The following is a 21,639-nucleotide window of genomic DNA, read 5'->3' as shown; positions in this document are numbered from 1 at the left end:
TGGGAAAAATTCCCAAAAATTAATAAACAACCCCTCCCGTGTTTAAAGCACCTAAGAGTTCAATTGATGAAGTAATTTTTTTAAATTGAAATTAAAGTTATAAAATAAACTTTCTAGGCAAAATATAATTTGCTTTTTTAGTGTCGGCAAGACTTGAACTCTATTTTTACCCTGTTCTCTAGTTGTTAGCCCTTTATGGTAAATTTTTTTTAAAATATTTTCATGCAGTTTTGATGAGCATAAAATCAAAAAAGGTTGCGATACATAATTTTTTTTGTTTGCGAGAGTCAGTTATGTTGATGCAAATACTATACAAATAATAAGTAATACAAAATTAGTTTCAGAATTGAAAAAAATTATACTTAATTATGTTGGTTACAACTTTTAATTTGGTTGCAATAGTGGCAAGTTTATTGGCAATTGGGACAAGTTTACCAATATTGCTAGAAAACTTATGGTTTGAAATTGTTTTTCAGCTGACATAAAGTGCCTTAAAGGTAGTTCATTTGTGTTTTCTAAAAAACTAATATCTCCTTTTCAGCCTAAAAAATAGTTATTTAAATATATCGATGGTATTTATCAACCTGTCAAAAATATTTACCATCAAATATTTACTATTTAATAAATATATTATTATCAAACATTTACCTGTATTAACATTGGTAGAATTGTAGCCACCATCTAGTTTTTAACTTGCTTACGCATATTATAATCTACGACTTATGTTTTACGTAATGAATTAGTTAGCAGATTATAAGAAAAAAATTTCTTTGATAAAAATTGCAAAACTGTTTTACATTTCTTTAAAGCTAAATTTTATATTGAACGTTATACTATCTTACATTCTTTCAAAACTGAATATAAATTTTTAAAATCATATTTAATTTATTATATTAAAAATAATATTTTTTAATAATTTTTTGCTTTAAAATTTTACAGTTGCGGTTTAATTGAGGTTTTTCACAATACTTTTTTTCATGACCTAATATTTTCTGCCTAAACATCACATAAACTAGATAAATATTAAAAGATTATTTAAAATACCAAAATAATTTTTTTTGCTTCAAATAGAACTTGCTGAATGCAAATCCATTTTGTAAAACCCAAACTGTATTTTACTTACAAAATGTAACAGAACAGAACAGTTGAAGTATTTTATTATTAACTATATTATATTAACATATATATACACGATATTAACAGTTAACAGAACAGTTGAAGTATTTTATTTATTTTTGAGAAATTTAATTCCATTAATTTCTCTCTCTCTCTCTCTCTCTCTCTCTCTCTCTATATATATATATATATATATATATATATATATATATATATATATATATATATATATATATATATATATATATATATATATATATATATATAGTTCTATAGTTAGTTGCATTTAGGAAGCACGGAAGGAAAAAAGTGATTCTTACGCTAACACATACGTCACTTTTAATTACTTTTCGGTTTTGACTTGCGTCCAACATTTGCGTGTTGGACGAAAGTCAAAACCGTTAAATTAATGACAAATTAATCATTTTTTAAAAGAACCACAAAAACGCAAATTTAATTGACCATAATGTTTTTAAAAACATTCTGAATGTTTTTAAAACATTCTGAATGTTTTTAACAATATAAACAATGTTTTTATTTTTATTTTTTTTAATAAAATGTTTTTATTTTTTTTAATAAAATGTTTTTATTTTTAATTTTTTTAATAAAATGTTTTTATTTTTATTTTTTTTACTGTAAATCATGTGCGGTGTGTTGCTACATCGACTATCTTATAGCCTGACTCGCAAGGGAGTGCTGCTACATCGACTGAGGGTTTGGTTGGGGCAGGCAGTCTATCAATTAATAAAAAAAAAAATTCCGGTCTTGCATTTTAATTTTTAATTTTTGTCAACAAAATATGAAAAAAACTTTCGGACAACATATAAGAGTTCTATATATATATATATATATATATATATATATATATATATATATATATATATATATATATATATATATATATATATATATATATATATATCAGGCCTTGTTAAGAAGCATTACGCAGCTCGCATTTTGCTTGCGAGTAGGCGATTTGCCTACGCGTTCAGCAGTTTTGCGTTACGCAAAAACTTATATCTTTTAGAATATTTTTAATTATCTTTTGATATCGGTTATGTGTTGTTTATTCTGAAGATATGAAGTCGTTAGTAAAAGCATTTAACCGCAATTGTAAACTAATAGATTTTTTGTTAAAGAAACAGTTTGTTTAATAATTTTTTTTTATTGTTGTTAAAAATTACTTAAAAAAATTAAAGCGTTTTAAGTTTTATCTTAAGAAGTTAAATATATAAATTCCTTTTAAATGTAAAAATTATTTTTTGTCATAATAGTTTAAAAAATGCACGATTTATTTTAATGTAAATATTTTATTAATAAGATATTTTGTTTATTGTTAATTCAATAACGTAAAGTTTTAATGACGTTCGTTTAATTTATGAAAATAAATTATGATCACGAATATGTTATCGGTAACTGATAAATAACAAAAAAAAAAACTCTTTATTGTTTAAAAACATTATTGAATAGAGTTCACAAATTAAATAAGAAAAAATTTATTAACAGTTAATAAAATAATCAAAAACCAACAGTACAATCATAAGAAAATAATCAAACATTATTTTACGTTTTATGAAAAGAATATTTTTTTCAAAATAAAATTTAGTTCATATTTGAAAAAAATAATAAAAATGATTTTTTAAATAAGAACTTAGATTTTATTTGTAACTTTTGTTCTAGTGAGAAAAAAACTAACTGTTTGTATTGATTTTTAAAGCGTTAATAAGATAACTTTAATTACAATGCGGTACTTAAAAAGATGCTAGTGATGCAATATAACTTCTAACGATGCAAAATATATTTGCTGAGTTGAGTTACTTAGAAATGCGTTACGCGTTTTCGCTACGCAGCAAAATATATATATATATATACATATATCAGGATATATGTATATATATATATATATATATATATATATATATATATATATATATATATATATATATATATATATATATATATATATATATATATATATATGTATATATATATATAAATATATTTATTTATATATATATATATGTATATATATATATATATATATATCTATATTTATATATATATATATATATATATATATATATACACTATGCTCAAACCATATGTTAGGTCGAAGTTTCCTAATATCATTTTTGCGCTCTTAAGATAAAAAAGTGCCCTTTAATTTTTTAGAAAAAGTAGAAGAAAAAAAAAGAATAATGAAAGAAAAGATTGCTGCCTCATGTCAAACCCTCAATTGATGTAGCAGCACTCCGTAGTTGGTCAGGCTATTTGATAGTTGATGTATGTACTGTAGCCCCCTTCCTGTTTTTTTATAACCTCATCTGTGTGCGTCTAATGCTGCATTTATATATGTATATATATATATATATATGTGTGTGTGTGTGTGTGTGTGTGTGTGTGTGTGTGTGTGTGTGTGTGTGTGTGTGTGTGTGTGTGTGTGTGTGTGTATATATATATAATTATATTTATTACATAATAGTATACATATTATTATATTTACTTAAGCTTAGTCAAACAAGTAAATACAGACGAGTTTACAGAAAAAGAATCAATACAAATACTTAAGAAAACTATAGAAAATCTTGAGAAAGAATTATTGCAACAAAAGTGTATTACTAATGATACCATTGATAAATTGTCTGCACACGATGCTGCTGCTAAACGTGCAATATCAATTATGCAAAAAGAAAATGGTACAAAAATTGATCAGGTATAAAAGTTATGCAACTGATTTTATTCTATTATTTTTTTAATTATTTTTTTAATATCTTTACTTCCAACAAGGCTGCAAGCAACCACTGTTAGAGTTGGAAGTTACTGGAAGAGAAAGGATGAGGTTTATGAAGCAAGATAATGATCAACAGACCACTTAAAAGATTGCAAATTCTATGAATCAGGAAAACAAGATAAAGGAAGCAAATTTCAAAGAACTAATGTTCGAGAAAAAAAACTAGACAAATAAGATTTTTTGGAGCACATAGGAACAGTCACAGTAAAAGGATTAGACTTAATTGAATGAGGAGTAATAGGAGAATTAATTTTAGTCGGTGACACAAGAGATGCTAGCTCTTTAGAGCAGTGCCCATTGTAGTATTTATAGAAAAAAGAAAGAGAAGTAAGTAGAGAAAGAGAAACAACATTGAGGTAATATGATAATGGTTGGAGATTGGCTGCAAGAGCAGGCCCAACTATGTTTAAAATGCCTTTCACACCTTGTCTAAAAGAGAATGGGCATCATCGGAAGATCTGCCCCAGATATGGCAACAGTATTCCATAGAAGGACGAATTTGAGATTTATAGAGATAAAGAATAGAATCCTGAGTAGTAAAGTGGCAAACACGATAAAGAAATGCAATTTTAGCGGATGCTAATTTTTCAATCTTATTTGGTATATGGTTTCCAAGAAAGATTGGAAGTTAGAGTTAATCCTAGAAGATAAAGGATAGATGACTCATCAAGTACATTACCGTTCATAAATATAGGAAGATAAAGATAATTGCAATAATGATTAACTGATAAAAATTGAGTTTTATCGGAGTTAAAGTTCACCAACCACTTAGAGCCCAATGCTGTAGCAGAAGTAAGATCTTTTTCAAGCTCAAATGTCCCCTCCGATCAATCAGAGAGTTTTGGCTTCTTCTTAATACAAGAATTAATGGTAGTATCATCAGCTTACAATGCCACCTTAGATATGAGAATTTCTGGGAAATCGTTAATGTAAATTTAAAAAAGTATATGGCCAGGGATAAAACCTTGAGGAACTCCTGAAGTTATAGAAAATGGAGAAGAGTGCTGTTCATCAAGAACAACTTTTATACTACGATTGTTAAAGAAGGATTCAATATCTTAAAGATGATCAAAAGTCATCTTTAAGATGAGAAAACCAGCATGCCAAACTTTATCAAAAGTTTTAGATATGTCGAAAGCGATAGCCTTAACCTCTCAACATCTATCTAATGCACACTAAAGCCTATCAGTTGTTACCGTTAACAAATCTGCAGTAGGATGAGAAGGTCAAAATTTGTATTGATGAACAGAAAGTAAGTTATTATCCAAGATCCAAAATGAGAGATAAAGTGTTAGTTAATTAATGACTCAAAAACCTTGCTTATGATAAGAAGATTAATAGGATGGTAATTAGGCGAGTCTGATCGCTCTCCAGAATTTACGAAAATAGGGATAAAAGATATTGCCTTCTAGCAGTCTGGAGTAAAAAACTCTGATAAGCACTTGTTAAACAGTTTTAAAAGTATTGACAACAGTTTTAGAGAACACTTCTGCAAGACTATAACACTTATGTTGTCTGGACCGCAAGCTGTAGAAGAGTCTAAGCAGGAAATCACTTTAGATACAGAAGCTGGAGTGATACAAAATTCAGGCAATGGATTAACCTGTTTGTCAGCTATATCAGGTAGAACAGGACTAGTGGAATCAAAAGTTGATATTGATGAAAATGTTCTTGGTAAACAATTCAGCTTTGTCTTTAGGTGAGGTGACAAAATCTGAACCATACAAGAGAGGTGGAATAACAGATTTACCCTTATTGTAGATACTGTTAAAGATTCTTCAGAAGTTACGAGAGCCTAATTTTTGAGATGAAATACGAAATTTCATGACCTGAGTACAGCGAGCTTTGGCGTTAAACAATACCTTTTTACAATTGTTTCTAGCAATAGTAAACAGAGGTCTGTTTTCTGAAATATCGTTTTGCTGATAGATTTGGAACTAATGATTATGATTTGAAATTGCAGCAGCACAATATAAGAAAAACCATGAAGAAGAGTAGGGCTTGACTTGGAATTGTCAAGAGGGAATAAAAGATTCCATGCCAGCATAAATCCAAGAAGTTACATAAGAATATTTGTCAGCAGGAAGACGAAAGATTGTTGCCCATGGACCATCACAAAGAAAATCACGGAAAGAGTCCTAGTCAGCTTTAAGGTAGTTGTAAGAGGTGCGATGTTAGGGGGATTCTGGTGATGAAAAACAATGAGATAAAAGTTTTTGAGAGATCAAACTGTGATTAGAAGCACTTAAGGGTGAATTTTGAGAAAATGAGAACTGGCTAGGATCAGAAACAAGACTTAAGTTGAGTAGAGAAGGTAAATAATTCAGATTTTTTGGAAATGGAGTTGAAAAGTTGACTATTTGTGTTTTGAGAAAGGTAAAAAGTTGTGGGCCCTAACACCTACAGTGTCACTGACACTAGAGCCAAGCCATTCAGTGTGATGAGGATTAAAATCACCAACAACAACAATATTGGCTGATGAATAAAGAGAGAGGGCTTGGTCAATTTGATCAGAATAATATCAATAAGAGTGCAGTCTTGAGACGAAGGAGAGCCATATAGAACAAACAGCAAGGTTGGTGGGTTCATACCTAGTTTCCTTATAAATGGGCAAATTCTTATGAATGTAAATGCCCAGGCCAAGCATAAGATTATTAGAGTCTTTATGAATTAAAGGAAGATAACCATCAACTATAAGATCATAAGATGAAACAGCCAAACTCAAATTAGTTTCACAAAGAGCAAGTAGGTCTGGTGAACTTTGCAAGAGATAAAGTTTAACAGAAGAAAAGTTACTTCAATGGCTACAAATTTTAGTGAATGATAGATTTGGAGAACTTGGTGATGATAATGGTTTTTTGAGTTTTATAGTTTTTGGTACTTTAGTAATTTTTAAATTTGTTAAAGAACTTGACTCAAAGCACAGATAGTACTCTGTACACTATTTAATAGTCCAAGCAATTCTCTCCTTACTATTAATAAACCCTAAGCCATAACAAAGGGCTCCAAATGTGGGCTCGACAATCCACACCAAAAGTATGAACAGGGATCCATGCACATCATGGCACTGTTAGTACTCTGATACTTTACAGCTGTTGATGGAATAAGTCTCTGTGAGTGCTACAACAGAGTTTAGGATACCTGACTATCAGCCAGCCTTAAGAACCATAAAACTGAGTTTTAGAGTTGTACCCTTATTAGGAGATAATAAAATGAGTTGCCTAGTCATTAAAACAGAGACACAAGCAACACCCATGCATTGAGTCAAGAAAATCCAGCATTCAACATCCTAAACTGGAAACAATGTATTGAATAGATGAAGAAGGTGTGCGAGGCTGGTCAACAGATAGAATCTATTTACACCTTAAGTCTTTGCCTCAGAGGCTTTATATAAGACAGTAGCCAGATGCATTAAATGTCTGCCAAAGATGAGTATTTTTATTGAGATAATATCTCTGGCCTTTACTCAACTAAGAGCACCAAGGCAGGGGGTGTTTTAAGTTGGAGTTGGCTTCTCCTAGCCTTTGTCTAAAAAAGGTGTGTCCTGCAAAGCAGCAGGGCATGAAGCAGGTTGTACTGGGTTATATGTTACCAGTAGCAGGATAACCTTACCTGACAGAATTTAAATAAGTTTTGAGTTCTTACTTATAGAATTAAGTTGCTAATTATTGACATAGCTAAATTGCAAGAAAGTAAAAATTTCACCAAAAACAGTTCAAAGTCTTGGCATGATAATTGAGTCGAAAGTTGAATCAATTAAATGTTGTATTTTAAATGCTTATTAAATGAAGTTATTAATGAATTTAATGATAATAATAATGATTTTATGACTAATTTATTTTTTTAATCCTTTAACTTTTTTCTTCCTTTTTTTATTAAAATCTATTTTTTGTGTTCTCATATTTTTTTCAGCTTTCCACATAAGACATAGATATTAAATAAGATTGCTGACTCATTGGAAATTGAAATCTCATTGGTATTTTTTTAAAAAAGAACAATTTGATTTTTTTGGTCAATCAAACAAATAATAAAATTTAAAGCAATCTTTTATTATGTTCAGTTATTGTTAATTTATATTTCTCTTCCATGGTTTTATTCTTTGAAGAGATATTTTATAAAGTTTTTTTCTATCAAAACATATTTGTTAGTTAGTCTCTGGTAGTACCAACATGTCCCTTGTAATACCACGCTCAACATTTTTCTCTTCATGCAGCGACAAGCCTCCTTAACTGTAGAAAACCCCCTCGGTTTGATCTAAATTGCAAAATTTTGTTCATTTTGATTAAAGTTATTTACAATAACTTTAATCAAAACAAACATTTTTATTATTACAAAAAGTTTGTGAAATTTTATGAAACTTTTTTAGTTCTTTTTACTTTACTTTTTTTGTTTTATTTTTTTATTTTATTTTATTTTATTTTAGAATTCTTTGTACTTTTTTACTTTACTAAGTTGCTTGATAAAAACTAAAAACATTTTAAAATTTTAAAATTAAGTTTTGTTTTCACAGTTTTTTATTTGTTTTAGATAACAAAGATGTATGATGACTGTCAAAAAGAAAAAGAAGATTTGAATACTAAAATTTCTAAAGTTGAAGATGAGTACATCATCAAAATATCTAAATTGGAATCAATTATTGAAGATTTACAAAAATGTTCTATTCTACAAATAAAAAAGACAGCTGGACAGAGTCAGGTGCATCAATAATTTATTTTTCTTTAATTTATAGTGGAATTATATGTGTATATATATGTGTGTGTATATATATATATATATATATATATATATATATATATATATATATATATATATATATATATATATATAATTTTTTTGTATAGTAATACCTATTTTTATTTAATATAGTTTTTTTATAATTGTTAGTCATTAAGTTTAAAATAAGTTTTAAATGGTGGTTTAAATGGTAGTGACTGTACCCTGTAAATGACTTGTCACTTCTAATCCAATCTCAGAATGTGATTGGATTTAGATGAATGAATCAAGATTGTATGATTTTTTTATAGGTATCAAAGTTTTTTTTTTCATTTACATTGTTTATACCTGGGAAAGAAATAAGTCTTTATATATTTTGGTATCAAGAAATCTGGAAGTGTGTAACGTTGCTTGTATTATTTTGAAATTTGTCACAATCCCATTATATTTTTAAAATATGAACCGTTTTCAGATAATGAAGAGTTATTACTTTATGCATACTATTATATATTTATTATTTGTATATAGTTCATCATATATTAAAGCATTCTGTTTACTATTCATCTAGCTTTATCATTACTTTATTATTTTTCATATCAAAAATTTCTATAAGGTGCATCATGTGTCATAAAAATTACAGGTTGTTGCAGAAAAATTTACTACCAAAACAAGGCTAAGTGAAAAATGGTCACCATTCACTATAAAAGACCTATACCTATATAATAAATCATAAGGCATTTAACTTCATTTACTACCAAATTATATTCTTAATAAAGTTTTTTTATCTGCAATTAAAAAACTATGCTAAAGGACGATTAGACAGTTCCATTATAATAAACTTACAATAAAAGATTCAATTATTTTCTAAAAAAAGTAAACAAACATGTAAAGATCTTATCACACAGTCAATTATCGCAGTAATTTTATTGTTAAAGTATACCTAAAACAAACAGAACACGTAAGCAACATATATCAAGCCTTCCCGGAAAATGGGTGTGGTCTCACGACTTGTTTGTCCACGCTAAAAGTAATTTTTTTAGGCAATTTGACCACATTTTTATATAGTAAGCATTTTAAGAATTTGCGGCAAAATAAAGCTATAAGAAACTAGAGGGAATAAAACAGCAATACTCGAATTAAGGAAACAAAGACTATACAAAATAGAAATCATAATATAAAATGAGCTAAAAAAATTTTAATTAAAAAAAAAAATGTTGTCAAAAAAATAATATACCTAAATATTTTTTACTATTTTCCAAAATTGATACAAGTCAAGGAAAAAAGCAGATACGAATATAACGAAAGTAAAAACAATTTTTTTGCGACTTTTTTTAGTCAGTATATTAACGACTTTATTATTTGCACTAGAAACATCAAAAAAAGTTTAAAATTGTTTTCAAATATTTTTGCTAAACTTTACTGTTTTTATCAATGCACAGGAAAGCAAGAAAACTAATCGCTATTTATTTGTAAGTTTTTCATGTAAAAAAATAAAAAGTCATTATTACTTATACTTAAATATAAAATATTTGGTTGTTATTTGTTTTATACTCCCATTGAAATAGTCTGCACTTTTATTGGATTATCCAAATTCTACATTTGAACCCAATAGTTTATAATTAATAGTTAATAGTTAATGGTTAATGAACTATTGTTATTGATGATGCTCCAAAAGCTTGTGGGCTAGTGCATTGTTAATTTACTGAACTTTTTTGATGAAAGTTTTAGGAGCCTGTTTAAAACTTTTTTTTTAAATCTTTAAGTACATTTTTTCAAACAGAAGCAATCATCATGTTCGTTACCTCTAGTAATTCAAATTAACCTTGAAAATTGGGCAATATAGAAGAAACAATTTTAGACATGTATCAAATGCGATAAATACATATATAAAAGAAACTATGTTGTTCTTTTATTTAATTTATTCCGCAATTACAAAATTTCTTAATCAAATAATATATTTTACAAATAAATAGTATATAAATAAATAGCAATTTATTTTCTTATTTTCTTACTATACAAGTATTGAGAAAAAATGTCAAATATAGCAAAAACATTTTTAAAAGCAAAAAGATGTCATAATGAATAGTTTTATTATCATAGTTCTAGCATCATTTATCTAGTCATAGCAAATTCGTTTCTTATTTACTAAATTCTAAATTATACAGACTGATAAAAATCGTGAATAAATTGCATATCAAAACTTTCAATTGTTGTTAAATTTTTATAAAAGATAATATGTTTTTTTCATCAACTTGTATTAAATTCAGTAGGTAAATACAACAACCACTCTATATGAAAGAAAAAAACAAACAAAAGATTAAAAACAAATTAATGAATACTTAAAGTTGTTAATGAATGAATAAAGTTGTTAATGAATGAATAAAAGCTAGTACCAAAACCCAAAGAAAATGCTTGTCTAAAGAATTTTTAAAAACAGAATAATTCATAAGTTTTCACGATAAACAATGCTCATCATGTTTGTAAAATTAAAATTTTTAAAATTATTTATTCTTACATAGAAAAAAAGTTAATTATAATTTTTTTTTACATATAATAAAAAATTAAACTTTCAAAACTGACAACTGTTAAACTGCAAAGTGATAAAATAATTATTCAAGTTTTAAAAAACTCTCTCACAAAATTTAGTTTTCATGTTAGAAAAATTAAATTTTTTAGTAATGAAAACCAAAAACAATAATACTTGACAATATTGTTAAAATAAATATTTACTTTTAAGTGCTAAAAAAAAATTTTAATAATTTAATTTAATGTAAATAAATTAAATTATTAAAATAATTTAATCTAACAAAAAGTTGTATAAAAATTTTATGGAAAAAATTTTTTTATAAGTTTTCTTTTTTTAATTAACTTTTCTAGTTTATTTAATTAAAACTTACAATTTTGTTTTCTTTTTTTGAAGATTTTTTTTTTCCCCTCAGTTGATAAGTTTAGCTTTTGTTGCAGCGTTGCAAGTTGCAGCGAATTATTAAAACTCTTTATAAGTTAAAAGATGGGAACTGCCATGGTCAGTGTATCTCAAAAAATTACTTTAAACGTGGACAAACAAGGCGTGCAACCACACGCGCTTCCCAGGAAGGCTTGTATATAAAAAAGTAACCATAAATCTTCATTAGACAAAAAAGTTTAACTTACTTTAAAACAAGTATATAGACATATATATGCATAGATAAACCAATATTTAAAATAAACAAACATAATATGATACAAGGTATGAGACAAAGAAAAATCATTATTGCTTTTTGTTCAATTGCAATTTATGTAGTGGTGGTAATAAACTTCTCTTCAGAATCATGTTTATTACTACCGGTATTTCAAAGAGGCTCAGCATTAATTTTTTTTTCAATAAACTTACAATTAAAGCATCAATTTATTATTTTTTAGAAAAGTAAATAAACATGTGAAAATCTTACACAAATATAACACACCAAAGAGTAGGAATAATTTGTCCCATACTTTGCGTCAAGTATTATGTTCATTAAAAAATAAATCAAGATACATCAAGATTCATATAAGACTCAGGACTCAACAAATCGGCAATCGTTTAGCATTAAATTTACAGAAAAATGAATGTCAAGTTTGCTGACTTTTCTTCATTCGATCTTTATTAATTGTCTTATTGTTTTTTGGTATTTTTTCATTTCTTATTTAATAGGTTGTTTTTCATGTATCCTTTGCTAAGATAACTTTATATTCATTTTCCTTCCAACTTCCATTTAACAATTCCAACTTCCATTTAACATTCCAGCTTCCATTGAGCTTCATTTTCCTTCCAACTTTGTGTATTAGCATCAGAGTCATTACTAGCATTATTGCCATCAAAGCTCAAAACAGATAATGAAGAGTTTTCAAAATATTATTTGGTTGTAGGGTGGTTGTCCATCAGTTTTTGAATATTTCACAAATATAAGTTCACAAAAAAATGGAGTGGGTAATGGCCTAGTGCAAATGTGGGTTGTTATTCCTTTGTCTGAGAATCTCTTATTTAGTTCTGATATTAAGTCCTCCAAAAATTTCTATTTCCCTGAATAAGATGATTATTTTTTTCTTTTTTGATGAAGTTGATAAGTGCTGTCACTTTCCACAGTGGCGTGTCAATTTGGATCTCAGTGTCAGACAATAAAAAAACAGATAATTCTAGAAATTATTTTGTTTTTACTAAAAAATCTTAGAGAACAAAATACTAACATTGGTCAAAAACTATTAAATGTAGTCTCTGAAAGAATTACTGAAATAAGAAATTATCTTATTGCTGGTTTACTATGCTAATTTCATAATCCAGATGGCTTTAAATCGGATTCAGAGTTACTAGGTTATCTTTTAAAATACCCAAATAAAAATGAAATCGCTAAATTACCTTGAGATGTTTTCAAACACTTGTTTCTACATCAGGAAGTAGAAGCAGCACCTGAGTGTGATATTAAATCTACTTGTAATGTAGAACCAATAAAAAAAAGACTAAAGCTGATGAATTAGCAGAAATGATAACAAATATAACTTCAACAACAGTAAGAAATAAAAGACTAACTAGTAAGTCAATCCCTTAAGAGGTTTTGACTTGTATTAAACGAGAAATGGCAGTACTTGAAAGCACTGGAAAAAGGCTAAGCTCCCTAGAAAAGATTTACAATGCCATACTTAGCCTTCCACCATCTTTTGTAGAAGCAGAAAGTTTTAGTGCTGCAGGTTTATTTATTACTAAGTTTAGAACTAGTCTAGGTGATGATAGTGTTAATAACTTATTTTAAGATCATATCTTATGAAAAAAGAGAAATAAAATCATAAGAAGTTGTATTTACTTTTTTTTAAACTTTAAGAGTTTATTTGTAAAAATTAATTGAAATTAATTGATTAATCGATTAGTTTTTCAAAAGTTATTCATTAATCGATTAATTTAAAATACTGATTAATCTACCCTGAGCAGATCACACAGAGCAGATTCTCCTGAAAACGTAAAATAAGATTTAATAGTAAATACAATTTTTTTTATTATAACGTTTATTTTATTTCTTGTTAGATGCAACCAAGAGCAGGGATGCTCCAAAATCACTTGAAGCCTGAGACAAAATTAAATTTTGGGGACACTTACAATATACCACAGAAATTAGAAACGATCATTGTCTCAGCATAGAAATGATCATCTTCTCACCTTTCACTAATGTGAAATTGTTTTATTTCCTTTCACTAATGTGAAATTGTTATAGCTCATGTTTGACGTCACTGATGTTTTACAAATTTTTTTAATAGTTAAAAAAATATTTAATATGTTTTTTGTTTAACTTGCGGAAATAGTAAATTCAACAAAAGTAGAGAATTAAGCCAATAGGAATTAGATATAATTTTTATGGTTTATAAAGACAAAATCTCAACTGTCCATCTGATGGCTTCTCTTTTAAATTTTTACTTGATAATGATGGAAACTCTACAAATTGCACATGGTTGATGCTGAATGAGTTACTATATTCAAGCCTTGCTATGAATAAAAATTGCTTAATGCATTGGCATAATGGAGTTTTTGACGTCATCGAGTTATTTTTTTGCTTTTCATATTTATCAACATTAAGTTTTTTGAACTATCTGAATTTTACTGCAAAACTAGTTTAATTGCATAATTATCTCAAATGAATGTAGAAATGTTATTATATAATAATGTTATTGATTGTTTACTTAGATTCCAGTTTTTAAAAAATATAAAAATATTTGTTTATTTGCTCGACATTTAACAAGACCATGTTTTGTCTATAACTAAATGAATAAAAAGATTTTGTTTTATTTTTTGAGTAGGTATTAACAGATTACAGTGATTGTTTTATATATTAAAAAGTCAGCAAGTAAAAGGCTAAAAAGTTAATTTTAAGAGTCATTTTTTGTAAGAATCAGGCAGTCAATGGAAGTGACCTCCTCCAAATTGCTTGAATTTTTTATATATTGATCAGAATATAGAGAAAACCTGTTGGGGAAAAAAAAAATTTTCAAAAATGTTTCGTTCACTCGGAATCTGGGCTTAAATTTTTGAGATTTTTTTAAAAATTTTTAGAAATTTAGTTTTTGCCACCTTTGAACCCATTTTTTTTGGAAAGGCAAAAAGTTGCACATAGCTTTTGTAGTTAATATCAGACGTAACCCAAAAGCTCTCTCCAAAAAATATAAAAAAGTTGCGTGACACTGTGCGGTTGGCTAATTATCATAGTTCAAAAGTACAAAATCAATCAGTTTTGTCAACTTTTAATCGGAGTTAATTCTAGTGGCGAAGTGTTGCACACAATTTTTCTTTTAGGATTTGAAATTATCAAAGGTATTGAGTCTAAAAATGCAAAGAAAGTTATGTGATACCTAAGGCCTATTAATATATTAAGGCTTGAAATTGGAAAAAAATGTTTTAGTATACTTACAAAATGAACCATTACGGCAGAGGCCCTTAGTTTTGTAAAAATGTAAACATATCCAACTGTCAATACAAAAAGGTCCTAACATAATAATAAAAAAAATTCGTGTGATCTTTAGATATTAAGTTAAAAATAAAGGTACAAATTGTTAAAAATGATTAAGTATGAAGAGATATTTTTTTGGACACACAGATGAGGTTTTCGCTCACAATAAAATTTCTATCATCCAAAATTAGCATTTAGCATTACACAAAACATTGCACGTAATGTTAAGAAAAAATTTAAGCGTTTCTGACTATGATATAGAAATCATAACAATTGAAATAAATAATAATAAAAAACAATACATGATCAGAAGTGAATTATTTAAATTTACGTCATAACCAAATAACTTGTGGTGATCGAATGGAAGAAGAATTGCTGATATCACGATTGTGGAGAAACAAGTTAGTGGGCGGTTGTTTACTTTACCATAAAAATGTCTTAACTTTATTTTAACGATCTTTAAAATTTGCATAAATAGAGTAGATATTTTATCATTGCTATTGAGAAATAGGTACTGCATAAATAGAACTTGTTTTTAGTTGAGTATGAAACAAAACAAATATTTTTATGAAAACTGTTGTTGCTTTTCAAAAGGAAATTGTGGATCATTCAAAAAACATAAAATTATAAACAAAATGTTCTACATTCATCAGCTGGGAGATGTTGATGTTAAGAAACACCTCATCAACTTAAAGGTAATTATGTATTTTAAATTTACGCAGACTGTAATATAATTTTTATAATTACATACTTTATAACTTCTCTGCAATAAGATTTTGAGACAAAGTTCTTTAAACAAAAAAAAATAGCTCTTTTAATTAATTCCTCACTCTTTTAATAAATAATCACTAAATTAATCACACTCTTGCAATATTGTATTTTAATAATAACAACAATGTATTTCAAACTTGTAAACATTTTTCGTGAAGAGTCAGATTATAAACAATGCTTTAAATGACACACTTAATAATTGTTTAAAAAATTGTTTTTAGGTCATGCGATTAAACGATAATAATATTTGGGAAGAAAATGGACTTATTGCAAATAGACTTAAAAGAAATCTTGAAAAGGATGAACAAATATGTCCTTTTCACCGGTACACGTTTGGTATTGCATGGAGTCCTCCAAAAACATGCTTTCATCCTCACCATCTAAATATAAAAGGAAAAAAATCTCCCGCTTTAAGGGCGTCACCAATACATGTCGTCATATCAATGTCAAAGCGATACAATGAAGTATTTTCAGTTGGTGCAATGCTGTGTTTTACCCATTTAAAGCAAGAAACTGCTTTATCTAGAGTCAACAAAAACACCAATTTATGTACAGAAACACAAACACAACAAGAACAAACATATATGACACCTGCTACTCCAGATGAAGAATTTGATCCCGGTGAAATTAATGTTTCACAGGAGATTTTGGACGAATCTCTAAGAAGCCGTGAGAGTGTAACTGAGGTTCTTAATGCAAGTCCAATAAAATTTAGATTAAAAAGGAAGTTCGAATATCTGGAAGATACTACTAAAGATAAGTTAAAACGCAAGTATGTTCGCCTAGAAAACTTATTAAAGAAAAAATTTGCGGAAGCTGTTGCTCCTGGACAAGAGGAAATACTTATAGATTTTCTTAACAGTAAAAATGTTGATGAAATAAATAGCCCTCTCCCAATTGAAATTATTCGTGCTCAGAAAGTATATAAGCAAAGTGATTCCATGGGAAAGTTAGTTATCCTCTCATTATTAGACCATACCAAGTATACCAAAAAGTTTATAATGAACACATTTGAGTGTACCAAACATCGTATAGAAACAGCAAGAAAATGGCATGCATCTCATAAAGGGTTGGCATTTCCAGAGAAGAAAGTATTCGTCCGATCTAGTCTTGATCAAACAAAGCGTGAACATTTCTTAGACTTTATATTTACAAGCGGTATTTTGCATGATGTTGCTTATGGAATAACCAAATTAAAATACGACAGCGGTGAAGAACAAAAGATAGTGCATGCAATACTGACGACAAAATATAGCCACGCTATCATGTTCTATCGAAAAAGTTGTAGTGAAAAGAATTATATACCATTATCTGATTCAAGTTTGTGGAAAGTATTGCATGCAATAAAACCTTCAAGTCGAAAAAGCTTAGCTGGATTAGATGATGTTACTGCTTCAGGCATGAATGGTTTTCAAACATTACAAAAATTGGCACAAAGATTTAGTTCTAAATCTCTCGAAGCTGCCCTTGAAAAAGGAAAAAGGTATTTGAAAACAAGTTATCAAACCAATTGTAGTGTCAATGACTCAAACATTTCTTCTCATAGCTCAAAACATGCCTTATCAGATCCATCTGAAAAAAATCTTCAATCCAACACAGAGATATCAGAAGTGGTATGTGCCGATTGCTATGATTTGTGCAAAGCTATCGAGATGATCAAAGAACTAACAATTCAAAATTCTGACGATGCTGATTCTATTTATGATTTGGAAATTGCTGTAAAGGATGTATTCAACTACATAAAACACCTGATGAGAGATTCTCAACAGAAAAAGGCAAAAATCGAAGCTTTTAAGCAATTAAACGATGAAACTGCTTTCTGGCTTAAAGATTTTTGTCAAAAAATTCTTCCGGTTCGATACAGAGAGGGCCAAAGAGAGTATTTTGGCAAGAAAGGAATGAGTTTACATGTGGATATATTCTTCATAAAAATAGCAGGAAAGTTATTCAAACGTGTTTACTTTACTTCAATGTATAGGTGTGATCAGGGAATAGGTGATGTTGTTTCGTTAGCCACTGCAGTTTTAGACCAATTCAGAATTGATCAACCGCATATCAAGAAAATGTTTACCAAATCTGATAATGCCGGCTGCTATCAGGGAAATCTTTCAGCTGAAGCAATCTACAATGTATGCAAAGAGAGAGATATAAAGTTGCTGAGATATGATTATAATGAACCCAGTTGTGGAAAAGATCAATGTGACAGGGAGAGTGCAGTTGTAAAGACAATTTTAAGGAGTTACGTTGACTCTGGTAATAATCTTTTGACTGCTGAAGATATACACAAGGCTATGCATTATAGTTTTGGCGCTAAAGATGCAAAAGTAGCAGTTGCTCAAATTAGCAATGATAAAACTGTAGTTACTGGACCAAAGATTAAGAACATTAGCAACTATCACTCATTTGAGTTTGGTGAGAAAAGTATGAAGATGTGGCGTTATTTCAATATCGGTGAGGGAATTGAACAAGAGTATGGAAATCTTAAAATTCAACCCTCGATTAAGTTGTTGTTGCCATATAGCAAAACAGATAATTCAATTAAGCGTAACAAGTCACTTAAGGAAAAACAGAAAAGAAGTGACAGGCAATTATATTCATTAAGATTTTGCACTGAAATGAATTGTACTTTATCATTTGAAAGCGATGCTGAGTTAGAAGAACACATGCTATCCGGTCTTCATACAGTTCCGAAATCATTAACATCATTGGATAAAGTTCGCAACTCGTTTGTTCATAAGATGAAATTACTTCACAACTAAATATGCCAATTTCTTCATCCTCTAACAGTGCTTCCGTAAAAGACAAACCACATTGCATGAACATTTTTCTATTGCAAGGTTGGGCATTACCAGTTCGAAGTTCTTTTAGATTTTCAAATCAGCAGAAAGAACTGTTGTATAAATACTTTATTCGTGGAGAAGAATCAGGTAATAAAATGAGCCCTGAGCAGGTTCACATGCAGCTGAGGAGAGAACTTCCTCCTGATCAATATGTAATTAGCCAACAGATAAGATCTTTATTTTCAAGGTAGGTATTAGATTATGTTTCTGACTGTTAAATAGTTCTTTTACAAATATGAAATTAAAATTTAGGTGAAAGTTATAATTTTGTGTGTTTGTTTACATATGTTTAAAAATATGTACAATTGATATTGCTATAGATTTAGTAACCTGAAAAGAAAAGGTAAGCTGGTAGAACCGACAACAGAAAATAATGAAAATAGTCAGGTTAACGATAACAAAGAAGTTTATGGCGAAAATGATGACTTTAATCTGGCAGGAGACAATGAAGATGATAATAAATATGAGGAAGACATCGCCAATCTTGCAAAAGAAATTTGTCTTGTATGGAAAGTGAATGATTGGGTTGCTGTTGCATATGAAAAACAATGGAATATTGGATATATTATGGAGGTAATATTATTCAAAGTATATATTAGTTTCAAGTTTTTATTTTGTTTTACAAAACAGTGCTCTAAAATAAAAGGAATATAAATAAAATGTAAAAGTAATTTCAGAATGACATTATATAAGACTTTACAAGTTTTATTGAATGTAAGCAAAATTAAACAAATCATAAACTCTTTATTATATTATTTTAAATGTTGCGCTAATACTTTTAGGTATCTATAACTGGGATCAGAGTTAATTGTATGATTAACGGGCAAGAGAAGAATACTTTTCGCTGGCCAGTTACTACCGAGGAGATAAATAACCAAACTGATAAAATTATCTGTTTAGTAAATGCTCCTTTTCTAATCAGTGGTTGTGGCGATTATTCATTATCCGAAGAAGACTATAATACAGTCATATCATTATTCTTAGAGAAACTTACTGCAGCAGAGTAGAAATTATGTGTGATGTGGTGGATAATGTGTGTAAATGACTCTATAAATAAATGAAAAACTAATTTTTAAATGGAAATACATTTAAATGTTTGATTAATGTTTTATTTAATTAGCAATATAGTTATCTTGATGTTAGATTTTTGTTCAGTTTTTAATTCATGTTATATCATGCGTGTGACAAAATCACACGAATTTTTTTTATTATTATGTTAGGACCTTTTTGTATTGACAGTTGGATATGTTTACATTTTTACAAAACTAAGGGCCTCTGCCGTAATGGTTCATTTTGTAAGTATAGTAAAACATTTTTTTCCAATTTCAAGCCTTAATATATTAATAGGCCTTAGGTATCACATAATTTTCTTTGCATTTTTAGACTCAATACCTTTGATAATTTCAAATCCTAAAAGAAAAATTGTGTGCAACACTTCGCCGCTAGAATTAACTCCGATTAAAAGTTGACAAAACTGATTGATTTTGTACTTTTGAACTATGATAATTAGCCAACCGCACAGTGTCACGCAACTTTTTTATATTTTTTGGAGAGAGCTTTTGGGTTACGTCTGATATTAACTACAAAAGCTATGTGCAACTTTTTGCCTTGCCAAAAAAATGGGTTCAAAGGTGGCAAAAACTAAATTTCTAAAAATTTTTTAAAAAATCTCAAAAATTTAAGCCCAGATTCCGAGTGAACGAAACATTTTTGAAAATATTTTTTTTCTCAACAGGTTTTCTCTATATTCTGATCAATATATAAAAAATTCAAGCAATTTGGAGGAGGTCACTTCCACAGTTTCAGGAATTTGCCTGATTATTAGAAAAAACGGCTCTTAAGTGTTGTTTTTTTTTACAAAATCATTGAAAAACACTTGTGTTATTAAAACGTGTTAATAACACTTATGTTATTTAAACAACTTTAATGTAGGCTTTATACATATTTTTAATGTTTACAAAGAATTTTTTTTCTAGAAAAATAACAAAAAAAAGTGGAATTAAAACCTAGGGTTGAGAATACCAGACCAAAAATCCAATACCAGTATTGAAAATTTCTAATCCTGGGATTCCAGTATTAATATCAGTATTATTATTTTTCCTATAGTAAAACGAATGAATAAATAGTTTAATTAAAAAGTGGTTTGGCAATTAAAGAAAACTAAATTTATTTATTTAATGAATAAAAAAAAAAGAAAAAAAAAATTAAAAAGTAAAAAGTTATGTATTATTCATAAGAAAAGGAAGAAAACATAAAATTTTATAGTTCTACTTTTTCTGCAGTTTGCTGTTGATATAATAAGAAAATATAGATTGTTGAGCGAGTTATTTTCCATCTTTGACTGAATTCAGGTGCAGATTAAGCCAGCTGAAAAAAGCTCTCTCCGATTCTACTCTGGTCAGTTTAATACTTAGCAAATAATTATATAATAAAGTTAAGATGTTAAAAAATGACATTTCTTTTTTTATCGAGCGTGTGAGATCTTTTTTGTTTCAGTTGATTCCACTCTTAGGTAATCTGGTGCAAATTTTTTTCAATATTACCCTCTCCAACTTTTCCTTTAAAGTCAGGTATTTCATTTCTTTGATCATCTTCATCATCATCAACATTGAATATTTTATTTGTATCTGAATTTTAAATGTTGGCTGAAGTAGATGTTGTTACTAAAGGTGCAGATTTATAATGCAAGATGGCCACACCTATACATCTATGTATCTGTAGAACAATAACTTTTACAATTGCAGCTTTGGTAATGATTGGAAATAATTCATAATCTATATCAGCTTCATCATTGTTTGGATTTTTATTGCAGTTTCCATTGTGTAAATATTGCAAAACACTTGAAATTTCTGTTTGTCTTTCAAAAATACGTACTTTTAAAGCTGCTTTCAATTCATAACTTAATGAACATGGATGGCCAGTTATTGATTTCATCATAAATTGAATAGCAGCATCTGCA

General features: G+C 28.1%; 2 protein-coding genes across 2 annotated transcripts in view; both read left to right on the top strand.

The window, feature by feature from the left end:
- Window positions 1-21,639, top strand: part of LOC136071851 (coiled-coil domain-containing protein 186-like) — a 78,612-nt gene that overhangs the window by 11,845 nt on the left and 45,128 nt on the right. The window contains exons 3-4 of the mRNA XM_065797343.1: window positions 3,625-3,829; window positions 8,435-8,602. Coding sequence (XP_065653415.1) covers window positions 3,625-3,829; window positions 8,435-8,602 — 373 coding nt within the window. The remainder of the gene's footprint in view (window positions 1-3,624; window positions 3,830-8,434; window positions 8,603-21,639) is intronic.
- Window positions 15,752-19,780, top strand: LOC136080541 (uncharacterized). Its single transcript, XM_065797342.1, has 3 exons — window positions 15,752-18,867; window positions 19,001-19,253; window positions 19,463-19,780. Exon 1 carries the CDS (start codon window positions 16,065-16,067, stop codon window positions 18,597-18,599), a length of 2,535 nt encoding a protein of 844 aa, XP_065653414.1. The 5' UTR covers window positions 15,752-16,064; the 3' UTR covers window positions 18,600-18,867; window positions 19,001-19,253; window positions 19,463-19,780.

Source organism: Hydra vulgaris, chromosome 05 (genome assembly GCF_038396675.1).
Source record: "Hydra vulgaris chromosome 05, alternate assembly HydraT2T_AEP".
NCBI classification, from domain to species: Eukaryota; Metazoa; Cnidaria; class Hydrozoa; order Anthoathecata; family Hydridae; genus Hydra; species Hydra vulgaris.
The sequence above is the reverse complement of the archived record's forward strand: the minus strand, read 5'-3'. Positions and strand labels throughout refer to the sequence as shown.

Coding starts and splice junctions, on each gene's coding strand:
- LOC136080541 (XM_065797342.1), top strand. CDS start 16,065: ATGCGATTAAACGATAATAATATTTGGGAAGAAAATGGACTTATTGCA.